This window comes from Typopeltis vanoorti, chromosome 14 (genome assembly GCF_054136105.1).
Source record: "Typopeltis vanoorti isolate ZY-2024b chromosome 14, IOZ_Tvanoo_1.0, whole genome shotgun sequence".
In the NCBI taxonomy this organism is placed as follows: Eukaryota; Metazoa; Arthropoda; class Arachnida; order Uropygi; family Thelyphonidae; genus Typopeltis; species Typopeltis vanoorti.
The window spans coordinates 111,363,835-111,387,621 of NC_143562.1; the positions used below are offsets into that span (position 1 = coordinate 111,363,835).

General features: G+C 35.7%; 1 protein-coding gene across 8 annotated transcripts in view; it reads left to right on the plus strand.

The window, feature by feature from the left end:
• LOC150099837 (uncharacterized) overlaps positions 1-23,787 on the plus strand; it is a 196,911-nt gene that overhangs the window by 16,453 nt on the left and 156,671 nt on the right. For all 8 annotated transcript variants that reach the window (XM_090403651.1, XM_090403650.1, XM_090403655.1 and 5 more), the window contains exon 3: positions 23,003-23,216. In XM_090403651.1, coding sequence (XP_090259777.1) covers positions 23,084-23,216 — 133 coding nt within the window. In that variant the 5' untranslated portion in view covers positions 23,003-23,083. The remainder of the gene's footprint in view (positions 1-23,002; positions 23,217-23,787) is intronic.

A 23,787-nucleotide genomic window follows, 5' to 3' on the forward strand; every position in this document is an offset into this window, starting at 1 on the left:
GAAAAAAAAAAGAGTGAGAAAAATATTTATGCATTGTAACTCACCATAGAAGTCATCTGAGCAGGGGAAGCAGCAGGAGGATGTCAACTTATCGGCGAAACACTTATTATCACATCTTATCCTTCTCATCCATCTAGGATGGGTTGAGTCCTCCTCTTAATGAGGGATTACTGGTGTTTTAATGCATCTGGGTGGGGGAACCCTGCTAACCACACCCATGACTGGCTAACTTGGCTATGGCCGAAGAAGATTTTTAAGCTAATCACGTCGTTGACTGGAATCAAACCTAGATCACTCCTTCCCCAGGCATATGGTTGCGAAGGGCATAGCCACTAGGCTAGCCGCACAGACATATTATCACATACACACGCCAATTATTTATGTATGCAAAGTATGTAATTTAATAAATAAAAATGTATGAATCAATTCTAAACACTAGTTCCAACACTAATTAATATTTTGAATTTAGCTTATTCATCCTGGGATGAATTGAAGTGATAGCCAAATGGAGATAGTCAGAAAGTTTTGTTTCATTTTAAGCACAGTTATGGCAGAAAATGCAGTTTCACAAAGATATGTGGTGGAAAAACAAAGAAGAAATCTCATTGCTATTTCATGTAAATTTGGATATTCATTTTTCATTCTTATCCAGAATTTTGAATTACTGATAGATTAAGGCCAAATACCTCTGCATGAGGACAATGCAAATAATGAATAAAATAGGAAAATTACATACTGGCTCGTCTGTCGCCCAGCATAAAAAGGACGCATCCTGGACTTAGGCGGGGGGTGTAGGTCGAAAAACATGCTACAGTCTCCACCTGTTACAATGAGTCCACCTACATTGCACAATGATAGAAAGATATTAGTAGGAACATATAATTGCAGATCTCTACAGGATGATGATAGATTGGAAGAACTGATAAAGGAATTGGAACATATAAAATGGGACGTTGTGGGCCTTTCAGAGATAAGAAGGAAAGAAGAAACTCTCATGCTTTTAAAAGATGGACATCTACTCTACCACTGTGAATGTGACAGAAACTCAACTGGTGGTGTAGGATTCCTAATAAATAAAACAATCAAGGACAATGTCCTGTTTGTTAATAAAATAACATCAAGAATAGCTGAACTAAGTCTCTTCATAAATAAAAGATACCAGCTGAAAATTATACAAGTATATGCCCCAACTACCGACCATCCAGATGAAGGGACAGAAGATTTCTATGAAACATTAGAATCCACATTAAATAATTCTAAAGAATTCTACATAATTATAATGGGTGACTTTAATGCCAAGATTGGAAGCAGAGATGACCATCTGAACTTCATCGGTAAATTTGGATTTGGACAGAGGAATGAAAGAGGAGAAAGACTTATTGAATTTGCAGAAGAAAATAACCTCTTTATTATGAAGAGCTTTTCAAGAAGAAAATCAACCAAAAATGGACTTGGAGAAGCCCCCAAATGGACAAACTTACAATGAAATAGACTTCATCCTCTCCAACAGAAGATATATAATAAATAATATCGAGGTGCTTAATAGATTTAATACAGGAAGTGACCACAGACTAGTAAGGGCAAAAGTATGGATCAACAAAAAATGGGAACAGAATAAGCTCATAAGAAAAAAGTCCAATTTAGTGAATCTACAAAACCTCTACCACAATAAAAGCTGTTATAGAGAATCACTCAAAAATGAACTAAAAAATTCAACACAGCTACTACCATTGATGATACTAATGAAATATTTACAAAATCTATCTTGAATTGTGCACTAGAAATAGGAGGTGTAAAAAGGCACCAAAGAGTGGAAAAACTATGACAGGAGACCTTAGATCTGATGAAGAAAAGAAGAGATATGAAAAGAGATTTGAATGACACCAATAAAATAGAATATGCGGAAATTTGTAAAATTATACGTAAAAGGATGAAACATGAACTTAGATCATATAATACTAGGAAAATTAAAGAAACAATTGAAAACAATAGTAATATGAAGGTCCTAAGACGAATATTATCAGTTGGAAAAAAGGAAATAGCTGCTGTAAGAGGAAAAAATGGTGAACTTATTAAAAATAGAATTGCAATAATCAAAAGAATTCAGGAATTTTCTACTGAACTCTATGAAGACAAAGACCAGGACATCCAAGAATCATTTATGGATAACTCGAGTGAGGAAGAACATGGTGTCCCCGAGATCTTACAAGGTGAAGTGGAAATGGCACTATGGGAAATGAAGAATGGAAAGGCTCCAGGAGAAGATGGAATTATGGTAAACTTCTTGAAACTAGGAGGAAGCCCTGTCATCAAGCAGCTGAGTAAACTCTTTAATAAATACTTAAAACAGAGAAAAATTCCAAAAAATTGGAACAATTCTCTTCTAATATTAATTTTTAAAAAGGGCAATAAGGAAGAAATTAAACTACAGACCTATACGCCTACTCCCCACCATATATAAAGTTTTCACAAAAATTATAAATAATAGAATAAAATCTAAACTAGAGGGAATGCAATCCTGTGAACAAGCTGGATTTAGAAAGAATTACAATACTTTGGACCATATTCACACATTAAGACAGCTCATTGAAAAATCAATTGAATACAATAAACCCTTATGTCTGCCCTATATAGACTATGAAAAAGCATTTGATTTGATTCAGTTAAAACATCTGCAACACTAAAAGCACTTGAAACTCAGGGAACCGAGAAACCATATATTAAAACACTAATACATATTTACAATAATGCAACTTCTGTAATTAAATTATATAAAAACAGTGAAGGCTCCCAATTCAAAAAGGCATCCTACAAGGTGACACCATATCTCCCAAATTATTTACAGCTGCACTAGAGGAAGTCTTTAGAAGTCTTGATTGTGAATGGAGAAATGCTGCATCATCTGAAATTTGCAGATGATATTGTCCTAATAGCAGATAATCTTGAAGATCTAGAAGAAAGATTAAATCAGCTAAATGAAGCCTCCAGAGTAATTGGATTAAAAATAAATAAAAAAAAAATAAAAAGAAAAAACAAAAATAATGATGAATAAATATATTAACCATGGAACTGTCAAAGTTGAAAACCATGAAATAGAACAAGTTACTTCATATGTATATTTGGGCCAATTGTTATCTTTTGAGGAGTGCCAAAGAAAAGAGATTGAATGAAGAATTCACCTTGGATGGATGGCTTATAGGAAAATGAGAGACATATTCAGAAGTGACATCCCTATGAGTTTAAAAAGGAAAGCTTTCAACCAGTGCATACTTCCTGTCCTAACATATGGAGGAGAAACATGGACTTTAACAGAAGCCCTAAACAAAAAGCTGAGAACAACACAACATCTCATGGAAAGAAGTATGCTAAAAATAACATTAAGAGATAGGAAGACAAATACCTGGATAAGATCTCAAACAGGTGTCATGGATATCGTAAAATACATTAAATAAGCTAAGTGGAGATGGGCTGGCCATATTGCCAGATGCAGTGATGGGAGATGGACTAGAAAAACAACAGAGTGGAGACCAATGGATGGAGCAAGACAAAGAGGAAGACTGAGAAGAAGAAGATGGTGGGATGAACTGGAACAAATTGCAGGAGTGAGATGGATGGGAGAGGCAGAAAACCGAGTGATCTGGAAAATCATGGGGGGGAGACCTTCATCCAGCAGTAGACAGAATCAAAAGGTTCAAGAAGAAGAAAATAGATTAAAAGTACTTTCCTTTGTCCGATAATAATTCAATAAGTCGAAGGTTTTCTTCATGGGAAAGGGCTGTCTCTTTGTGTTCAACAAAGGGGTTTACAATCCGCATATTTTGTCTCTGAGGATCCTCACGGTTGTGATATTACTTTTCAAATGACAACAACATCTTCAAGTGGGCTGCAATAATATCTGAAACTGAATTTTGTGAATAGAAATCATCTGCTTCCATAATATAATCTGAGTATGACTGAAACATTTCATTATTTTTTGAGGATTTGTGGGTTGCAAAAATTGGTTGATAGGCGGAGGAGGGGAGATATGATTGAGACATTCAAATTACTGAAGGGTTTCTATAAAATTAATTCAGAAGATATTTTTGAGAACGGGGCTGGTTGTGGGAGGACTAGGGGACATCCATGGAAACTGGGCAAAAGTGTGGTTAGTAAAGGTGTTAGAGCTGGGTTCTTTACTTTTAGAGTAGTGAATGAGTGGAATGCGCTCCCTGAGTCTGTAGTGGATGCTGTGACAGTGAATGAGTTTAAGGCGAGGTATGATAGATACTGTATGAATGTCAGATAGTTGTGATGAATATGATTTGGGGCCTCCCTCGATGAGTCTAATGACTCCCTGGAGTTGCCCGTAATAATAGTAATAGTAATTATTTCTTTCTGCAATCATATTAACCACACTACCGGCCAAGACATCTATAGACGTCAAAATTATCATGGATACGAAGTGCATGTTAAAATTTTAATACCCTTGATATTACATTGAAATATGTGATGGATACGAAGCGTATGAGGATGCGTATTTGATCCACAATGGCCGGTAAGGTGGTTAAGCCAGAGTTTGAGTTTCATTTTGAATGGTTTTATCTTGTTCCAAGCATTAAATATTGTTGTATCTGGACCTTGAAGTTTTAAATTCAACTCGTTTAATGTAAGAAAATTTGTCGCTGAGATATGCCAGCCTGGCTACCCATTTCTTATCCTGGAAATAATGGGACATGTCACTTTACTTATCCAGCAGAAACAGCCTAACTTCCTTTCGGAGTTCATATAACCTCTTGAGAACTTTACCCCGGAACAGCCAATGAACTTTTGAATGGAAAAGATTTTGATGATCAGAGCTGATTTCATCGCTCAATGCTTTTAACAGTCGTGTATTTAAAGCACTCTTTTTTTATATAATTAATAATTTTAACAGATTGAGACAGGACTTCATTAAGCTCATGTGCCAATTTTTTGGAGGCCAGTTTTTGCCTATGATTGTAGCAATGAGTTGACAATAAGTTATTGCTCACCATATCCTGAATTTTAGTGACTAAACCTGAATTTCTACCTGTTTTTCGGAATTTCTTCAACGCAATTTTTCCGTTTGAGACCTCTCTTCAATGAAACCATTTAAAACTTTGAAAATTTCACTGCTGGTGGTGTGCATAGGTAATTCAGAATATGTCCTAAATGTCAATATATCGTACATACGTAAGTAAAATGCTGTTGTTCTGAATATCTCTAAATTCATTTAGTTGTAATGCAAACAATCAAAGACATCCCATTGTCGAATGACTTTCAACTGTATCATTCGACAATGGGATGTCTTGCATTTTACTGCACATTATTGTCGAATGATACAGTTGAAAGTCATTCGACAATGGGATGTCTTGCATTTTACTTGCCACATACTGGTCTAATACTTCATTACAAGCAGCAATCAAAGAAGGCTTAATGAGTTCTTCCCCGATGAAATACAGTTTTTAACATTTAGCTATATTAAATAGGGTGTCGTCAGAAGTGAAGTGTCAGTGGTTGAAGCTTAGGAAATAATTTTCTTTTCTATTTTAAGTGCATCTCTTTTGCACATAAAGAATTCAATGGGTTTGTTGACTAGATTGGAATGTTTTCTGTGGAGATGTCGGGTAAATAGCTGTTATTTATAATGAATTATCCTATAGGCTGCGCCATTGTTATTTATATTGTGTATTATAAATAATATTTCATTTACTAACAATTATTTTTATTTTTGACTCCGAGTGTCCCTATATGTTATTATATTTGCACAAAGAGTTCACTCCAATTGGTGCAATGACTTTAACTCACTCTTTCAGAATCCAACTAATCATTGACTCAATACCAAGTACAAAATAAACACATTTAATAAAACTTAAAACAATATATATACACTTCTAGTAAAAATACATAACTACAACTACAGATTATATGGATCCAAGGCCTTATTAAAAAAATATAAACTTACTCTTAAGACAAAACACTTTTTCTTTCACAAATCACAAAAAAATGTTCATAGTCTTTTTCTCTTCCTGTTAAGGCTCTTTTCCAGAAGTTACAAGGTTCTGTACTTCATTTTCAGGATCCCTTTAAAATTCTTTTTTACTGCCTCACACAAAACAAAATCAAGCTCCTTCCTACTTGAATATATCTTGGCCAGTTTATAAAAACTTAGTTTCAAGATTTCCCTTTTCTTTACTTATTCCTTCTTGAAACATATTATTTCCACTATTCCTTTTTTGGAATACAATATGAAATTTCCTTTTAACTGCCGCACACAAAAAAATCAAGTTCCTTCCTACTTGAATATATCTTGGCCAGTTTATAAAAACTTAGTTTCAAGATTTCCCTTTTCTTTACTTATTCCTTCTTGAAACATATTATTTCCACTATTCCTTTTTCGGAATACAATATGAAATTTCCTTTTGACTGCCGCACACAAAAAAATCAAGTTCCTTCCTATTTGAATATATCTCGGCCAGTGTTCTAAAAAAAAACTTTCCGAACGCTCTCTTGTTTACCCTTGTAACTTGGATACGCAACGCTTTTCTTGTCAGCTGTCAATCAAACATCAAGTTCACTCCGGGAGCATGCGCACTTCAACAACGTCAGAAACTACGCATTGTAATAATATGGCTGACTCGCTGTATCCACCAGCGCTGAAGAAAGTCTTTCACAAACACAAAATTCAACATTTAAAAATACAACAAACTTTCTTATAAATAATACAAATAATCAATTAAGTAAGTACTTCAATATTTTTACTTCCCTACATATTACTTCTAACATAATATTTTCATAACGAGCACATCACAAGTGCAGACACTGCGTGTATGAAAACAAAAACTAACAAGCAAAATTAATACGTAAAAATATTCAGAATTTTTAATATGATTATTTTTACATAGCAATGGCTTTATAGCTTAATTTTGCAGAACAGTAGCACAAATGACACATCTAGGTCTTGGCAAGTGGTCAGTGTGTGAGGTTATTGTATGAAACCAAATTTTAAATAGCTGTCCATGTACTTAGGAGTGAATGCAGACTTTTTCTTCTGTGTGCTGGTAGTTTTCCCTTCCTTTTGTACATCCCGAAGATCACTCTGTAGGCTTGAGGTGGATGAATCACTATTTGTTGCATTACAAACACCTTCAATAAGAGATTTCTTAACACCAAAATTAAACAAAGTCCCTTGTCTCCTATTCATATTAAAATTTAAATCTGTAGGCCTATTACTTTTAAAAAATGGCGGCACTCGGGTTTCGAAACTAGCACTTACACACACTACACTGCAAACTTGCAAAGAAAGTATTCAGTATTACTAGATTTGAGAACTGGATACAGACTGCCTTGATCTTCAGTTTCAGTGGAAAAATTTTCTTTATACTTCCTTGCTGGTGGTCACTGAAGAATGCAACACAGATGTTATTTCATTTAGTTTTGAAAATAGAGGATATGAGGTCCATTGTTGTAATCTGCTTGCAGGCAATTTTTATGACTGGTCATAAACAGCGGTATTCCCTTTCCCAAGCATTGAAAGATTTCGGTGTCTGAAAATTCTTGATCATTCATGAATACTTCCATGTTTAGGCTTGGTCACCGACATTTGCTACACAGATGTTTTTTAGGTGTTCTGGGTTTGAGCTTTTTGACACATTCATGAATATTATTCTCCTCAGAATATTTCCACTATAAAATATTTATTCATGAAAAATGCTCAGAAAACTAAACTGATAAATTCCAGGAGAACATCTCACTGCCTTGTATAATTGATTACTTATGTATAAGTATATATAAGTAATCAATTTTACTTATATATATACTTATATACATCAATATCTTATTTTGTATTGCAGGTATATGCATACTCACCAATGAAAAGAGGGACTTGATTATATACTAAGCAATGAAATTCTGAAAGTGTTATTAGCCCTGTGCAATCCCTTCATCAATTAAATGTCTCTACTCTACTGTCTTTTCTTTTTATCCATTAAACTCTACAGTTTATATTTTTTGAACACCCTCCCCCCCTTAACTAATAACCAACATTCCATAGTCCTGGTACTGCCTTAGTAATTTTTCTGTGGATCCTTTTCAGAGTTCCCTGTTTACATTGGAAACCAGGCAACCAGATTTTTTGCACACAGTAATTCATGTATGCTTCATTTCGCAGAACAGCAGCACAAATGACACATCTAGGTCTTGGCAATTGGTCAGTGTGTGAGGGTATTGTATGAAACCAAATTTTAAATAGCTGTCCATAATTCATGTTCGAGATATCAGCCATTCTGATGCAAGTATTCAGAAAATTGCTGTTCTTGAAACATTACACACCCTTAATATTTCTCATAAATTGATGTCAAGCATAATTGAGGTTGGAAATAAAGTGGACCTCAGAAAAAGATGTGGAAGAATTTATTCTTCCACATTCTTCCATCTTGTCTCTGCTACTAATTACATTGGCCTTGCAGAATTAATGAATGAGGTTGAAAAAAGGTTAATGCAAAATACAGGTCAGCTGTCCATGTACTTAGGAGTGAATGCAGATGCTCCCCCTAGTCCTGCTATGTTGCCTCACCGTGGTGGTGGAGTGGCCCTGGGCGGGATGGGCGAAGCACGTCGGGAGTATCATTACTCCTGGTAGGGCCTCCCAAGGCTTGAAGGCCATCCCACTATGCCCAGCTAAATGCTAGCAGGCGAAGACAGAAGAGGAGATTGGCACCATCTGTCTTAATTTACTGCCCATTAGACATTCATGGCGAAGGATTTAACACAACACACCATGCCAGCTCAGACGTCGCCTGGTTCAACAAGGTCCGTGTTGCCATTTGGTAGCAGCTCCAGGGGTGGCAATGTGAAGTTAGCGGCTGGCGCTGCCACTATCACTGACAAAAATAATAGAAAAACTGGATCCAGATTCAGACTCTGCAACCATTTAATGACTGGAACTTGGAATATTAGGACTCTACTACAATCAGGTCAACTCAAATTACAACTCGAACTAAAAAGATATAAATGGACTGTTATGGGCTTTGTGAAATTCGATGGCCCAAAACAGGAGAGCTAACAACAGATGGACATTTGCTTTTTTACTCTGGATGTGACTGTAGCGGAAAGGAAGGTGTCGGGTTTTTGATACACAAATCATCACGAAATTCTGTCATGGAATTCAACCCTGTCAATAGCAGAATTGCTCTAGTCTGCCTGAGAGGAAAACCACTCAATATCACCATCATACAGGTCTATGCCCCAACCACAGATCATGAGGACTCCGAAGTAGAGGAGTTTTATGGTCAACTTAATGCAACAATCACCAGAGTGAATAGAAAAGACCTTTTGATTGTACAGGGCAATTGGAATGCCAAAATTGGAACAGACATCGGCAAGGAGTATCTCCCATTTGTCGGACCATATGGCTATGGGGAGACAAATGAAAGAGGTTTTGAATTGATCAATTTTGCCTCACAAAATGAACTTACCATTACTAACACTCTATTTCCCCATAAACCTTCCAGAAGATGGACATGGACGTCCCCTGATGGTAAAACACACAACCAAATTGACTTTATCCTTGTAAGCACAAGATTTAAAAACTCCATCAACCTCACAAGAACCAGATCATTTCCTGGAGCCGACATTGGCAGCAACCACAATATGGTCATCACAACTGTGAATATGAAAACGAGGGAAAGATTACCTACAAAATCAACTCGTAAAAGATATAATATAGAAAAATTAAAAGATCCCCAAATAAATACACTATATAAATGCAAATTAAAACAAATTTTTGACACAAGCTTCAAGAAACATAATAGTATCGAATCTAAAACCAAATACTTCTCACAAAAGATAACTGAGACAGCTGAAGAATTCCTTGGATACAAAAGGAAAATAAATAAACCATGGATAACCAACAATATTTTGGACCTATGTGACAAAAGAAGATATTTGAAATAGGTACAAGAATAAATTAAGAATAAAGTTTAATAAGGGCACAACTAGTTTTGTTGGTAAGCCAATTTCATCAGGCGTCCAAGTACAAAGGTATATACAAAAAAAAAGACCGACAGAAACATTACACACTAACAACAATAAGCAAAACTTAACTACGGTTTTTGATAGCTCTGTTGTTGTTAGTGTGTAATGTTTCTGTCGGTCTTTTTTTGTATATACCTTTGTACTTTGACACCTGATGAGGTTGGCTTACCAACAAAACTAGTTGTATTCTTATTAAACTTTATTCTTAATTATCTCGGTGGTTTATGTCATTAAAATTATTGAAGAGATATATATATAAATATATATATATATATATATATATATATAACAAAGTCGTGCATGTCAAGTTTCCCAACCAATTACATCTTGGCAACCATTTCCCTGTTGTGCCTCTATACAAATAATTTGTACTATGATTTATTCAGGGATATACTGAAATATATTTATTACTTAACATAATTTGACATCTACTTTCTTAATTTAGTCTAAGGTGAAGCAATTGTAGAAAAAATATGGACAAAGAAGAACAAAAAAAAAACTTTTTTTTTGCAGCACATAATGTAGACTCAGCTGATTGGAATACTTTTCCCATTTTGCAAAATTTTATGCAGAAGCAGTCACCTTAATACCTGTCAGTGATGTAGTGAGTAACTTAACAGGCATAAATGCAAAACATTTTTTAAAGGAAAGTAAATGATAAAGCATAGTCTTTTTGACAGGTCTATATCAGAAAGCAAGGATTTTCTTCTTAATCCTGACATCCTTCTTTAGTGTCTCATCTCAAATCTTTCTCTCTTCTGTATTATTGTTTTTTATTCTGCCATAACAGTGACATCTCTTTCTCTCATACATTATTTTTATGCTTTTCATCATAACAGCGTGTGTCTCTATCCCCCCCCCCTCCCATCTCATGACTCAGTGAACTTATTTACATAACTAGCAAACTGATTTATTGAGTCATGAGATGTCCTTCTGTGGTTATTTTGTAATGCATTATCTTTGCAATAAAATATCTCTCTACAAAAAAAAAATGTCTCTACAAATTCTAAATGAAGAAAATAAATTAATTCGGTAATAGAATATTTATAAAATGTAAAGTTCTATTATTTTCCATAACACATTCATGTTTCTTTCACTAATTTCTCATGTTTGAACATTTAACAAGATATACACACATGAAACCACTTATCATTACACAATTTCCTTCATATTTTATTACTACTTCTTATTATTTTCTGCAAATACAGTTGAATATATTTAATAATCCTATTACCATATATTATTGCATATAATGTGAAAAATTTATGGTAAAAAATACTACTTAAAGTTAGCGGTTCTCATTATGTACGGATCCTAAAAAATATAACATCTTATTAGACTTGTACACACAATATATACTACCTAATGCCTATGCAACCAAATCTACTTGACCCACTTGCATTTGGCGACCGAGTGCGTATTGTATCTGCACATAAAACTACTTACATTACTGGCTTTATGTGCAGATACGATGTGTGCTCAGTTGCCATATGATAGAGCACAGTTAGGTGTATCGGTTTAACCACAGTTCATTTTAAATATTATTCGTTAAACAAACCTAGCCTGAAAATGAGCCAACAGAAACGTTCATCTTTTGAAGCAGGATTTGAATTGCGTGTTGTGCAGGTTGCAAAAGAACATAATAACAGTATTGCTATGAGAGAATTTGGTGTAGCAGAGAATAATATTAGACTTTGGCATAAGTAAAAAGACAGTCTTGAAACAACCCCCAAAATGAAACGTGCCCGTCGTGGAGATATAGCATCCTTTCCAGAATGCGAAGAAGAGCTAAATGAATGGATTTCGATGCAACGACAAGATGGTATTATAGTAACAAGAAATGCAATTCATTTTCGAGCTCTACAACTCAAGAATGGTAAATTCAAGGACACACCAGGTATTTTATCTTTTCTTGCTTTGCCTGGGTGGTGCAACAGATTTATGGAACGCAAAGCATTAACATTATGACACCGAACAAAAAGTGCGCAGAAGTTGCCAAAGCAGCTTGAAGAAAAAGTTCAGTCCTTCCATAAATTTATCATAAAATTACGGAAATGTCCCGGATACGAACTTTCCCAAATTGGCAATATGGATGAGATGCGCATATTGCCAATATGGGCATCTCATCCATATTGATTCCCAGGCATATCAAAGTATCAAATGTACTTTGATATGTACATTTTCATTTTTCAGAACCCTGAGAACACCCTGGTCACCCGTTCGGTTAAAGAAGCTTGGGATTCGATATCATCTGAAATGATTCAACACTCATTTCTTAAATGTGGAATAAGTAATTCAGTGGATGAATCCGAAGATCACGTCATATACGAAAGCGAGGATGACACACAACAAAATGGAGAGCATGAAGACGATGACGACAACTGCTACACTGATGACGCACTACTAACACTGTCGTAACTAGTGTTACGACACTACTACAAATGAATTTATAAATGAAATGTTTGATGACTCAAAAAATGAAGAATTTAAAGGATTTTGACATTTTGTTTTAAAATAAATATTTCTTTCGTTGATTCGTATTGTATTTTGACGTTTTGTTTTAAAATAAATATTTCTTTCGTTAATTCGTATTGTATTGTTTATAATGTTATGGAACAAGATTAACAGATCGCATTATACGTGGACATGGCATTTCAGGGCTAGTTTTCAAACAAAATTTCTAGTTCGCATTATACGCGATAATATACCCGATAATAATCAATTTGGAATAAAACTAATTTGAGAAATCATATTTGCTGAAAAATGCGATTTTCCACATCTCTCTATCTCTCTCACACACAAAAACAGTAGAACCCTGATTTATGACAATTCGCTTCATACCCCTTTCCCACCATTTATAACTATGAGAATTTGGACCATAATAATTATTATTATTATGTGACACCTCCAGGGAGTCCAAGGACTCATTGTGCGAGGGCACTCTACTTCACTAAATACATCTCACCCTTGCCCACTACTACTAAATTTTCCTACTATGACACTACTACCATCAATGTTATCTACTGCTCATCATCATCAACAACAGTATATTTTTCGTCTGTAAATTGCATGTGATCAACTAATTCACCTTAAGTTGAAAAAGCCCACATATAAGGATTCCCCTTGTCACAATGAGAATTGAAATTTTAAATATTAAAGTCACAAGGCCCAGATCTTTTCTAATTGAAGGGTATAAGGTTCTACTGTTCTTCCAATTGCGCTATGGAGGCATTATTTTTACAGAGTTCAAATGGTATTTCCAGGAATGTAACTCCAATTCATGACCCTGGGTTTATGAAAAATTATTTGTGATGGCTTGCTTATTAGAGGTTTTCCAGGAACCAGTTAAGTCATAAAAGTGGGAATCTGTTGTGTGTTTGTGTGTATGTTGCTTCTCAGAAGAGAAGGTCAAATAAAATCCTTATGGTGGTCTAACAGTACAGGTTTCCCCTCCAAACCTTTCATGACTTGTTGTCAGAGGTAAGTGATGCCTGCAAAATCTGCCATGGATATTGATTGGTTCAGTAGTCACTGATTAGTTGTCAGTTCTTCAGATGTTAAAGTTGATTGTTGACGACTCTCTCTATTACTTTAGATAGCACTAAGATAAGAGCGGTTGGCCAATATTTGATGGTAGACACTTATCACTTCTTTTTTTTTTTTTTTTAATAATTGGCTGTGTATGGACTTGCTTCCATGTAGTGGAGTTGATCCCAGCTGAGTAAAATACAGCATAGAAATGATAAAGATAACCAGGTGTTGGTTCAGAAGCATGTCTCTTGAGCATGATTGGTGGGATACCATGGAGGTCTTTTAGGTATTTAGATTCAGTGCAATTATGTCTTTCTGGTTGAATGCCACTGGAGATATATGGTGCAATGTTCCAGTTAAAGGAGGTTATTTGCCTTGGTCATCTATGCAGGAGTTGATCAGAAGAATGAAAACCAGGGCATTCATTTTATCTTTAGGTGGCTGCAGTACTACCTTCTGGGTGTGAGATAGGAGCACAGGTAGAGAGAAGTTGAGTCCAGCTGCTTTTGCATGGTATCAGAAAGCATGACTGCTATTGGCACAGGGAACAAGTTTCTACATTTAGCACTTTCAAAGTAAGCCTTACCTCTGCTAATAGTTTTTCAAGTGCTGTAAGCTTTATTGCAGGTTATGAATGCAGGTGAAGTTCTTATTTCAAGACACCTACTTTAGCAATTTTTTTTCTCTCTTGCACACTAACTAGAAGACTTCGGCTTGGATACTGTTAGGAAATTTGAACAGAGTGTAAAAAGTGTAAAATGAAGGCTATCATTTCAACTTGGATAATTTCTGTAACACGATCACAACTGAATTTGGAGAACAAAACAGTACTCTGACCATGAAATGGAGAAGTAAAAGTCTTGGAGATTTTTCCACATTGCATCATTGTAGTGACATAGTACATGAAATTGTGAATGGCTGAGGGTTAGGTATTCCACTAGAGATGAAACTTGGATGGGATTTTGATCTGAATTAGTAAGAGGAGCAGTTACCTCGGCACTGTGCATAGAAGGAGAATTAAGAAAAGTCTACAGTGTTATGTGAGTGGAGGGGATTATCAGTATGTATGCTGGGTAGATGTGCAGTTTGCTTTGTCATTGCTTATAGCATATACTTCAGTTTCTGTTCTGGCTTGGTCATTGGAATTGGAGAAAGGGAGCTGGTTAGAGTTGTGGACATTAAAGTCACAAGGATGATCACTTCACTGTTAGGATTTGGACTGTAGGAAATTAAGCTATCGAAGAAATTAGAATGATTTTCCAGAACTTGGGATAGTGGTTTTAGAGTGGCATGCTAATGATGTATAATGAAACAAGAAAATTTTAAGCTACAGAAGATAAATAAAAAGTGGTGGTTTAAGATTAGTCATCCTCTGGTAAGGAACATCTGACTTCACACGTACCATCCTTATGGCAGAAGTTTAGTTTGGAGAATTAAGCTGGATTGTGGTGATTGTGGCGGTCATTTGGAGTTTGGTCAAAAACAAGAGATCAAGTTTTAGATGCTGTAGTTGCTAGTTAATGTCATTTATGCTATAAATATTGGTAAAGTGAATATGGAAAAGTTTGAGGTAAGTTTATTTTTTATAGTAACTGCAGTGACACTATCTAGTTGAGTTTCTTGTCATGTTAGTGATAAGAGGTAAAGAGTAGGGAAACAGGCATCGGGAGGAGATAGACCCTTAGTCATATTTCCTATACAGAGGGTAATCAAGTCTCCACATCATAGCATAGTCTCAATGGTGTTCTCACATTCCACTACATTGCTACCCTCCATGTACAAATTTGTTCTGTAAAAGGCAGCAAGAGTATGTGCCTTCTGAACATGCTACCATCGTGTTTGATCCTATATACTCTCTGTTGGCCAGCTTACAGAACTGCTTTATTGCTGCATCCACAAAAGTCAGGAGGCTTTGGAACTCCACAGTATGTTTAATATACTGCTGAACATTGTATGTTAGAAAATTGGAGGAATAGTAGCATGATCCTCTTGAGACCATACATATCATCTGCCTCTTCATGCCACTAATATGAAGGTAGAGGTGTTTCATTGGAAAAGGGGGGTGGGTGGGAGGTGAAGGTTATCTCTCCCATCAACTTGGTCTAGTTGGCACATCCTTTAATTAGGACAGTATCATTTGACAGCAGTATTACTGAAATAAAAAAAAGAAATCGTTAAAAAGTATGTAGTTCTGTTTATTTATTGATGTTTTATTATCCACAGTATGTTTGTCATGCCCCTGAAGAGTGTCACTCCCACTGCCTTTTGGAAGACTGAGAACCTGAATCCCTGTTCTTGAGGCAATAGCATCAATTTCTTCAGGCTCCCAGTATTCAAGATTCAGATGTTTCACCTTCTTAACACCTCCATCTTGCCACCAGTATTCAAGGTTCAGATGTTTCACTGTCATAACACCTCCATCTTGCCAACTACACCAAGTAGATGGGAGATTATCATTTCCTGTCTAGTTGGCATTTCCTCCAAGTAGGAATGTATTGTGTGATAGGATTGCTGTCAAAGGATCGTTGATATTAAAAATGTTAAAAAGTGTATAGTTCTGTTACTGATGTTTTATTAGGCACAGACCCCAAGAACATAACAGTAATCCACCCTTGGTTTATAGCTGTAGAACTTTGCATTAAATTAGAGACATTTTCAAAACGTGATACTGGAGGATTAGATGAGACCATGGATTCGGAAGACTAAAAATATTTATAAGATTGATTTTCAGGAAACTGAGTAAATGGTAATATGAGGATTATGGATGATTCGGAAAAATCAGGCAGTCAGAGTTTACACATTTTTTTAAAAAAATGTATATCTTTGTAGATAATTGTGTAGTAACTTTATATTTTACTTGCAGGTTGGATAATGTTATATCAAGTCATCCGAAAAGTAATGTCGTTTTTTATACTGTACTTATTCAAACATGTCTTAGCTTGTCTAAACATGAATTTTTAAAGCTTTATAAGTACTGCTAAGCTGAGGCAGCTTTATTCTAAGGAATTTCACCTTGCAAGAATATCATATCAAAGTTATTGTTTAAATAACCCTTTATAATTATGGTGGTCATTGAAGAGCACATTAGTCACATCATACTTTGAGTTCAAAACAGGCAACAGTGCTGCTAACACTGTTAAAAATGTGCCAGAAGTGTATGACGATAATGTTTTGAATGTTCAAAAAGTCCCAGCAATGGTTCCAAAAATTTTGACAAGGGGAATTGAGCTTGAAAGATGTCTTTCGCTTTGGGCACCCTGTCTCTTGATAATGATATGCTGGAAGCTTCTATTGCAAGAAATGGCAAGGCAACTGTTGAAGATTTAGCAAAAGATCTTAATTCATCGTCATTGACCATCCATCGCCATTTGCAAGAACTGGGAATAGTGTCTAAGCTCTGCAAGTGGGTTCCTCATGAACTGACGAACAACAATCGAAGAGAGCACATCAACATCTGCACTTTATTCATTGTCCTTCATTCTCGAGAGGTTCAGTCTCTGTTTTTGAGTCATGTAGTCACTGATGATGAAAAGTAGATACTTGACAAGAATGTTAAGCACTGAAAGCAGTGGGTTCATTTAGGGGAACATGCTAAACCTCAGCCAAAACAAGACCTTCACCATCAGAAGGTTTTGTTAAGCATTTGGTGGGATATGGCTGATATTATACACTGAATTCTTGCCACAAAATCCAAACAATCACAGATGAAGTATACTGTGAACAACTCGATCGATTGAATGAAAAACTGAAAGAAAAGAGGTACTCTCTGATCAATCAAAAGGGTATTGTTTTTCATCATGATAATGCACTCACTCATTGTGCAAGAATCACCTCTACTAAGATTAAGAAAAGCTTCCACATCCTCCTGATCTTGCACCTTTAGATTACCACTTATTTAGAAGTTTGCAACATTTTATGAATGAAAAACAATATAATACATTTTACAAGCACTGAAATTAAGGCTATGTGACTTTTCTCCAAACCTCCTGAATTTTATAGAAATGGCATTATTATTCACAGGTGCTGAAGGGTTAAAGCTATATAATTGAGAGGAGACCTCCACATAGCCTTTAAAGGAATGAGGAGAACCGACCAGGGCTTCTGACCTAATGTCCAATCCTCACCTTCTCGTGGTGCACCCTAGTTGGTATCTACCTGGATACTGAACGAACGAGGATGGACTGGCAATTTGGTATTTAACCGACCAAATTGTATTCTTATTGGCTTAAAGCAATATACAAAATGATGGTATAACATGACAAAATTTCATGCCAGCTGGGACATCACCCGGTTAAACAAGGCCCCCATTGTTTTCGCCAGGGAACCAGGACGAACAGCGAAAAGTCAGCTACTGGAACAAATCGGAAAACAAACCCCAACTCAACATCACCAGAGTTAAAGATAAGTACTATTGACATAAGAAACCTGAAAAGTAAAGAAATGGAGTTAACTGAGGAATTGGATAAGTACCAGATCAACATAATACAGATGACAAAACAAAAAATGAAAAAACTGGCAAGATTTTTCTGAACAATAAATATAAAATGATATATTCAGGCAATGACAATCAAGGAAAAGGAGTAGCTATTATTCAACACTAAATACGAGGCTAATCTTCTTGAATGGCAGGCAGTGTCAAGTAGAGTGATATGGGCAAATATAAGAATGGGGAACTGGACAATGAGACTTATTTGTGCCTATGGTCCCACAGAAGGTGCTTCTAAGGTTGAAGTGGAGGAATTTTTTGAAGCTTTAGAAAAAGCAACTGACAATGAAAAAGGAGAAGTTGGTTTTGGGGATCTAAATAGCAGAGTAGGAAATGATTGTCAGACATACAAAAATATTTTGAGAAAATTTTGGAGAAAAGAGCAAAGCTAATAATAATGGCAAATACCTGTTGGATTTCTGCTCAGGACATGAACTGGTTATTACTAACACCATGTTCCAACATAAAAATGTGCACAAATTCACATGAAGAGAAGAGGCAAGGAATAAGAAAAGTCTCATTGACTATGTTATTGTTGATAGTGATGTTTTCTCCCTGGTGCACGACACCAGAGTGTACAGAGGATTTGAAATTGGAAGTGATCACTATTTAGTCTTGAGCAGGATAAAATTGAATTTCATATTGAAAAGAATAACATGTAACAAAATTTTAAAGAGAATAAAAGTTGAGCAGCTCTCAGCTCTCAATACACAAAGATTATTGAAGAAAAAATGAAAGCGTTTGAGAACAGCAACCAAACCATGGAGATTCAGTGAATCTCCAAGGTTTGTTGAAGGCCTTGAAGAAAAGGGCTTCACCAAGCCATGAAGAAAACAATGATTGATTCAGCCAGAGAGGCATGTGGTGAGGTTGTCTGCAAGGATAGAAAAATAAGAACTCCATGGTGGACAAGGAAGTTAAAGAGGCAGTGACAGAAAAGAAGAAAGCATATCAAAAGCTTCTGGCAAATAAGTCAGCTTGTGCTCTGAGAGAATACAGAGACAAATGTAAGAAAGCTAAATTGTGTAAATGTAGCTAAACAAAAGTCATGGGAGGACTTTGGCAAGAACATAGAAAATAAATATAAATATCACGAGGGTGGTAAGATATTCTGGAGGTTGTTGAAGAAGGAGGAGATGATAAAGGTGACATGAAAACAGCAGAAAAAGAATAGATAAGATATTCTGGAGGTTGTTGAAGAAGGAGGAGATGATAAAGGTGACATGAAAACAGCAGAAAAAGATTAAATATAGGCATCAATTCGGCGACATATAACCTGTTTAAGTTAAGGGATATTACATCCCATATAGTTTCTTAGCCAAATAAGAAACTCAAAGAGTTTCATGCCGAATATAGTAGAAACTGTATATAAAGTTCGGCAATTCCAAGTGTAAGCAAATACCTGGATACTGCAGCAACTGACCCTAAAGGTAGTGCAAGCTGAGGCAACTCGTGTCAAAGGTGGAGCAAGAACCGATCACTATTCTTGATATTTACCCATAATGCGAACTTAGCTCCTAGGAGCTGTATTACTGTTAAACATTATGAGAGAAGGTCTCTACCCTGACCGGTTTCAACCTTTGAGGTCTCATCAGTGAGTAGGCAGACCTAGTTAATATCAAGTTTGTAGCAAACAGAATTTGTAACCCTTCTACGAGTTTTGCCATGAGGTGTCCTAATAAATTATTAGATATATGAAGAGCCAAAGGCTTCAATTCGGCGACATATAACTTGATGATGAAAGTTTATTTTTCACTTGGTTAGAATATAATAAATTTAGTTTAATCCTTTATCCAAGTGTGAGCAAACAAAGTTTGCACCTGAAAGTATCTTCAGGACTGAGGTAAGGTGGTACACACCAGGGCAACTCGTTGCAAAGGTGGAGCAAGCTACCAATACTCCTGTCTCAGTATCTCCTATAATGCAAAACACATCTCCTTGCGGATATGTCTAATGTTATGCATTAAGGGAAGGGCCACTACCCAGACTAGTTTCGACCTTTATTGAGGTCTCTTCAGTGGGAGCCAGGCCCAAGCTGAGATACCAGACAGAAGCATTTGCAGGTCATCTCTACCTATAGAAGTTGCCAAATGGTGTGCCACCCATTTTTAATAAATTACTCTGGATTTAGAGAAAGATGTTGAAAGTTTATTTTTCACTTGGTTAGAATATAATAAATTTAGTTTAATCCTTTATCCAAGTGTGAGCAAACAAAGTTTGCGCCTGAAAGTATCTTCAGGACTGAGGTAAGGTGGTACACACCAGGGCAACTCGTTGCAAAGGTGTAGCAAGCTACCAACGAGTTGCCCTGGTGTGTACCACCTTACCTCAGTCCTGAAGATACTTTCAGGCGCAAACTTTGTTTGCTCACACTTGGATAAAGGATTAAACTAAATTTATTATATTCTAACCAAGTGAAAAATAAACTTTCAACATCTTTCTCTAAATCCAGAGTAATTTATTAAAAATGGGTGGCACACCATTTGGCAACTTCTATAGGTAGAGATGACCTGCAAATGCTTCTGTCTGGTATCTCAGCTTGGGCCTGGCTCCCACTGAAGAGACCTCAAAGGTCAAAACTAGTCTGGGTAGTGGCCCTTCCCTTAATGCATAACATTAGACATATCCGCAAGGAGATGTGTTTTGCATTATAGGAGATACTGAGACAGGAGTATTGGTAGCTTGCTCCACCTTTGCAACGAGTTGCCCTGGTGTGTACCACCTTACCACCTTACCTCAGTCCTGAAGATACTTTCAGGCGCAAACTTTGTTTGCTCACACTTGGATAAAGGATTAAACTAAATTTATGACATATAACTTGTTTAAGTTAAGGGATATTACATCCCATATAGTTTCTTAGCCGAATAAGAAACTCAAAGAGTTTCATGCCGAATATAGTTGCCTCAGCTTGACACGAGTTGCCTCAGCTTGCACTACCTTTAGGGTCAGTTGCTGCAGAATCCAGGTATTTGCTTACGCTTGGAATCGCTGAACTTTATATAGTTTCTACTATATTCGGCATGAAACTCTTTGAGTTTCTTATTCGGCTAAGAAACTATATGGGATGTAATATCCCTTAACTTAAACAAGCAGAAAAAGATATTCTTGAAGTATGGAGTAATTACTTTGAAAAATTGCTAAATTAAACAAGCAGTGATAGCACAGTGGTAAAAAACACTGTACAGGCATGCAGTCAGAAATACATATCCATACTTGAAGTAGAAAAAACCATCAGAGGCTTGAAATGTGGAAAGACAGCATGAGTAGATGATATTTAACGAGAAATGCTGAAGTATGGTGGTGTAAAAGTCTTACAGTGGCTGCACTGCATAGTTGAGAAAGCCTGGACAGAGGGACGAATTCCTGATGATTGGAGTAAAGCTCTCATAGTACCCATATATTAAAAGGGTAATAAAACTGAATGTAAGAATTACAGAGGTATTTCCTTACTGAGTGTTCCTGACAAGATTTATGCCAGTATACTTGAGAAATGGTTGAGAAGAATTGTGGAAGAAAAGCTTGGTGAAAAACAAGCTGGATTCAGGCCAAATAGAGGCTGTCAGGATCATATCTTCACTTTACGACAAATAGTTGAGAAAGCATGGGAATATAACAAAGATCTGAATTTAAGTTTTGTCGATCTGGAAAAGGCATATGACAAGGTGCCAAGAGAGAAACTATTCAGTACGCTACAGTTATATGGTGTCAATGGGGCATTATATCAAGCAATACCTAGTCTTTATTTGAGTTGTAAGTCAGCAGTTAGAATTGAAGGAAGTACAGGAAGATGGTTTAATGTTAAATCTGGTGTGAGACAAGGATGTACATTATCCCCTCTGTTCTTCATTATCTATATGGATCACATTATGAAGGAAAGTGGTATTATACATGATATCAAAATTGGAGATGTTAATGTCAGTTCTTTGCTTTATGCGGAAGATGTTATACTTCTAAATAAATCTGATACAAGTCTGCAAGATTCCCTGACTAAATTAAATAACTGTTATAATAGATATGGTATGAAGGTCAGCAATAAAAAGATAATGAAAATAGGCAGAATCATTGAAAATGTCAACTGCATATGTGAACGGAGAACCTGTGGAACAAGTAAAACATTTCGGCTACTTAATCATGATTTTTACTGAAGATAGTAAATTAAATATCGAAATAGACAATAGAATCAACAAAGCTGGTATGGTAGGAAGTCCATTGAATAAATTCCTATGGAATAAGAGAGAAATTAGTCAGAACACTAAATTAGCTATATACACGACAGTGTTCAAACCAGTTTTAACTTATGATCTGAGAGCTGGGTCAGAAGTAAAACACTTGACTAAAGACTAGAGACTGCAGATATGAGAGTGTTGAGAGAGATTAGAACTCTGAACAGATTTCATCAATGGCAATATCATATTAAAAATGAGGATATTGGGAAAGAACTTGACATTGTCAGCATCCAGGAATGCGTTAGCAGGGCTAATCTAAGGTGGTATGGTCACTTAAACAGAATGGGCGAGGAAAGATTAGCAAATCAAGTGTTCTCTGCCAGGTTGGCAGGAAAAAGATATAGGTGGATTGATACCGCCGTACGAAGTGCCTTAGACGATAGAAATATAAGATCTAATAATGTTGGAGTCTTGACAAGTAACAGACTGATTTGGAGTTCAATTGTAGATAGGAAGTTAGTAATGATGTAAATTTTTCATGTAGTACTATCATATCCTGTACACCCCTTGAAGGTACATGGCAGGAATTTGATGATGATGATTAAATTAGCAAGTGATTCATCTTTTATATCTTTCAAAATGTAATGCTAAAAATGACATTACTTTTGGGATGACCTGATATGTTACTTTTGTAATTTAGTATGTGAATATGTACACTGCTACTAAGACAATAATATATCTTTTGCTACACTCGGTAATCATACATTTGATAAGTTTCATATCCTAGTCTTATAGGTGTGGTGCAAGAATCAAAGGTTCATTTCATAAAGCCTTGAGTGGTTCTGTCTGGAACTCCAGTAGCCTTTTGATGAAAAGTACTCCATCAGAAACTATTATGAATAAATCAAAGTATATGACATCAACCCCTGCTATAAGATCAGGCAAACCAAAGCTGCCAACATTTGATACATCAGAAATATTGACTTCCTCTGAACATAAAAGTAAGCTATATAACAATATTTTATGTATTAGCATAATTGGTTGTACTTATGTTGTAAATATTCTGGATTTTAAATAATCACCCATTTATTTGTTGTACTCCAGATAAATAATATGAGATGTCAGTTGAAGTTACTTATAAATTGATAATGATGATGGGATATGATACTATCTCCCGATTGAAAATAAAACTAATTTTTAAATATATAACTTATGTTATATGTATATAAAAAATGGAAAGCATTTTTGTCGTTGGATTTAATCAGGTCTCCAGAAGTCTGTTTGCCATTCTTCTTACAAATATCAGAGATACCATTAAGAGATGTCAGAGAAATGCATAAAAAATATGATTCCTTTTTTTCTTTGAGTAATTTACAGACTTTTTCATTTTAAAACATCTCATTCACTGTCATGTTTGATATGGGTAGCAATTAAGGAATTTATTAGTTTAATTTTCAATCAGGAGATAGTATCATATGTCATCATCATCATTATCAAATTCCTGACATGTACCCTCAAGGGGGTGTTCAGGATATAAACTTTTCTAGAGACATGCAATCAGGAATACATATC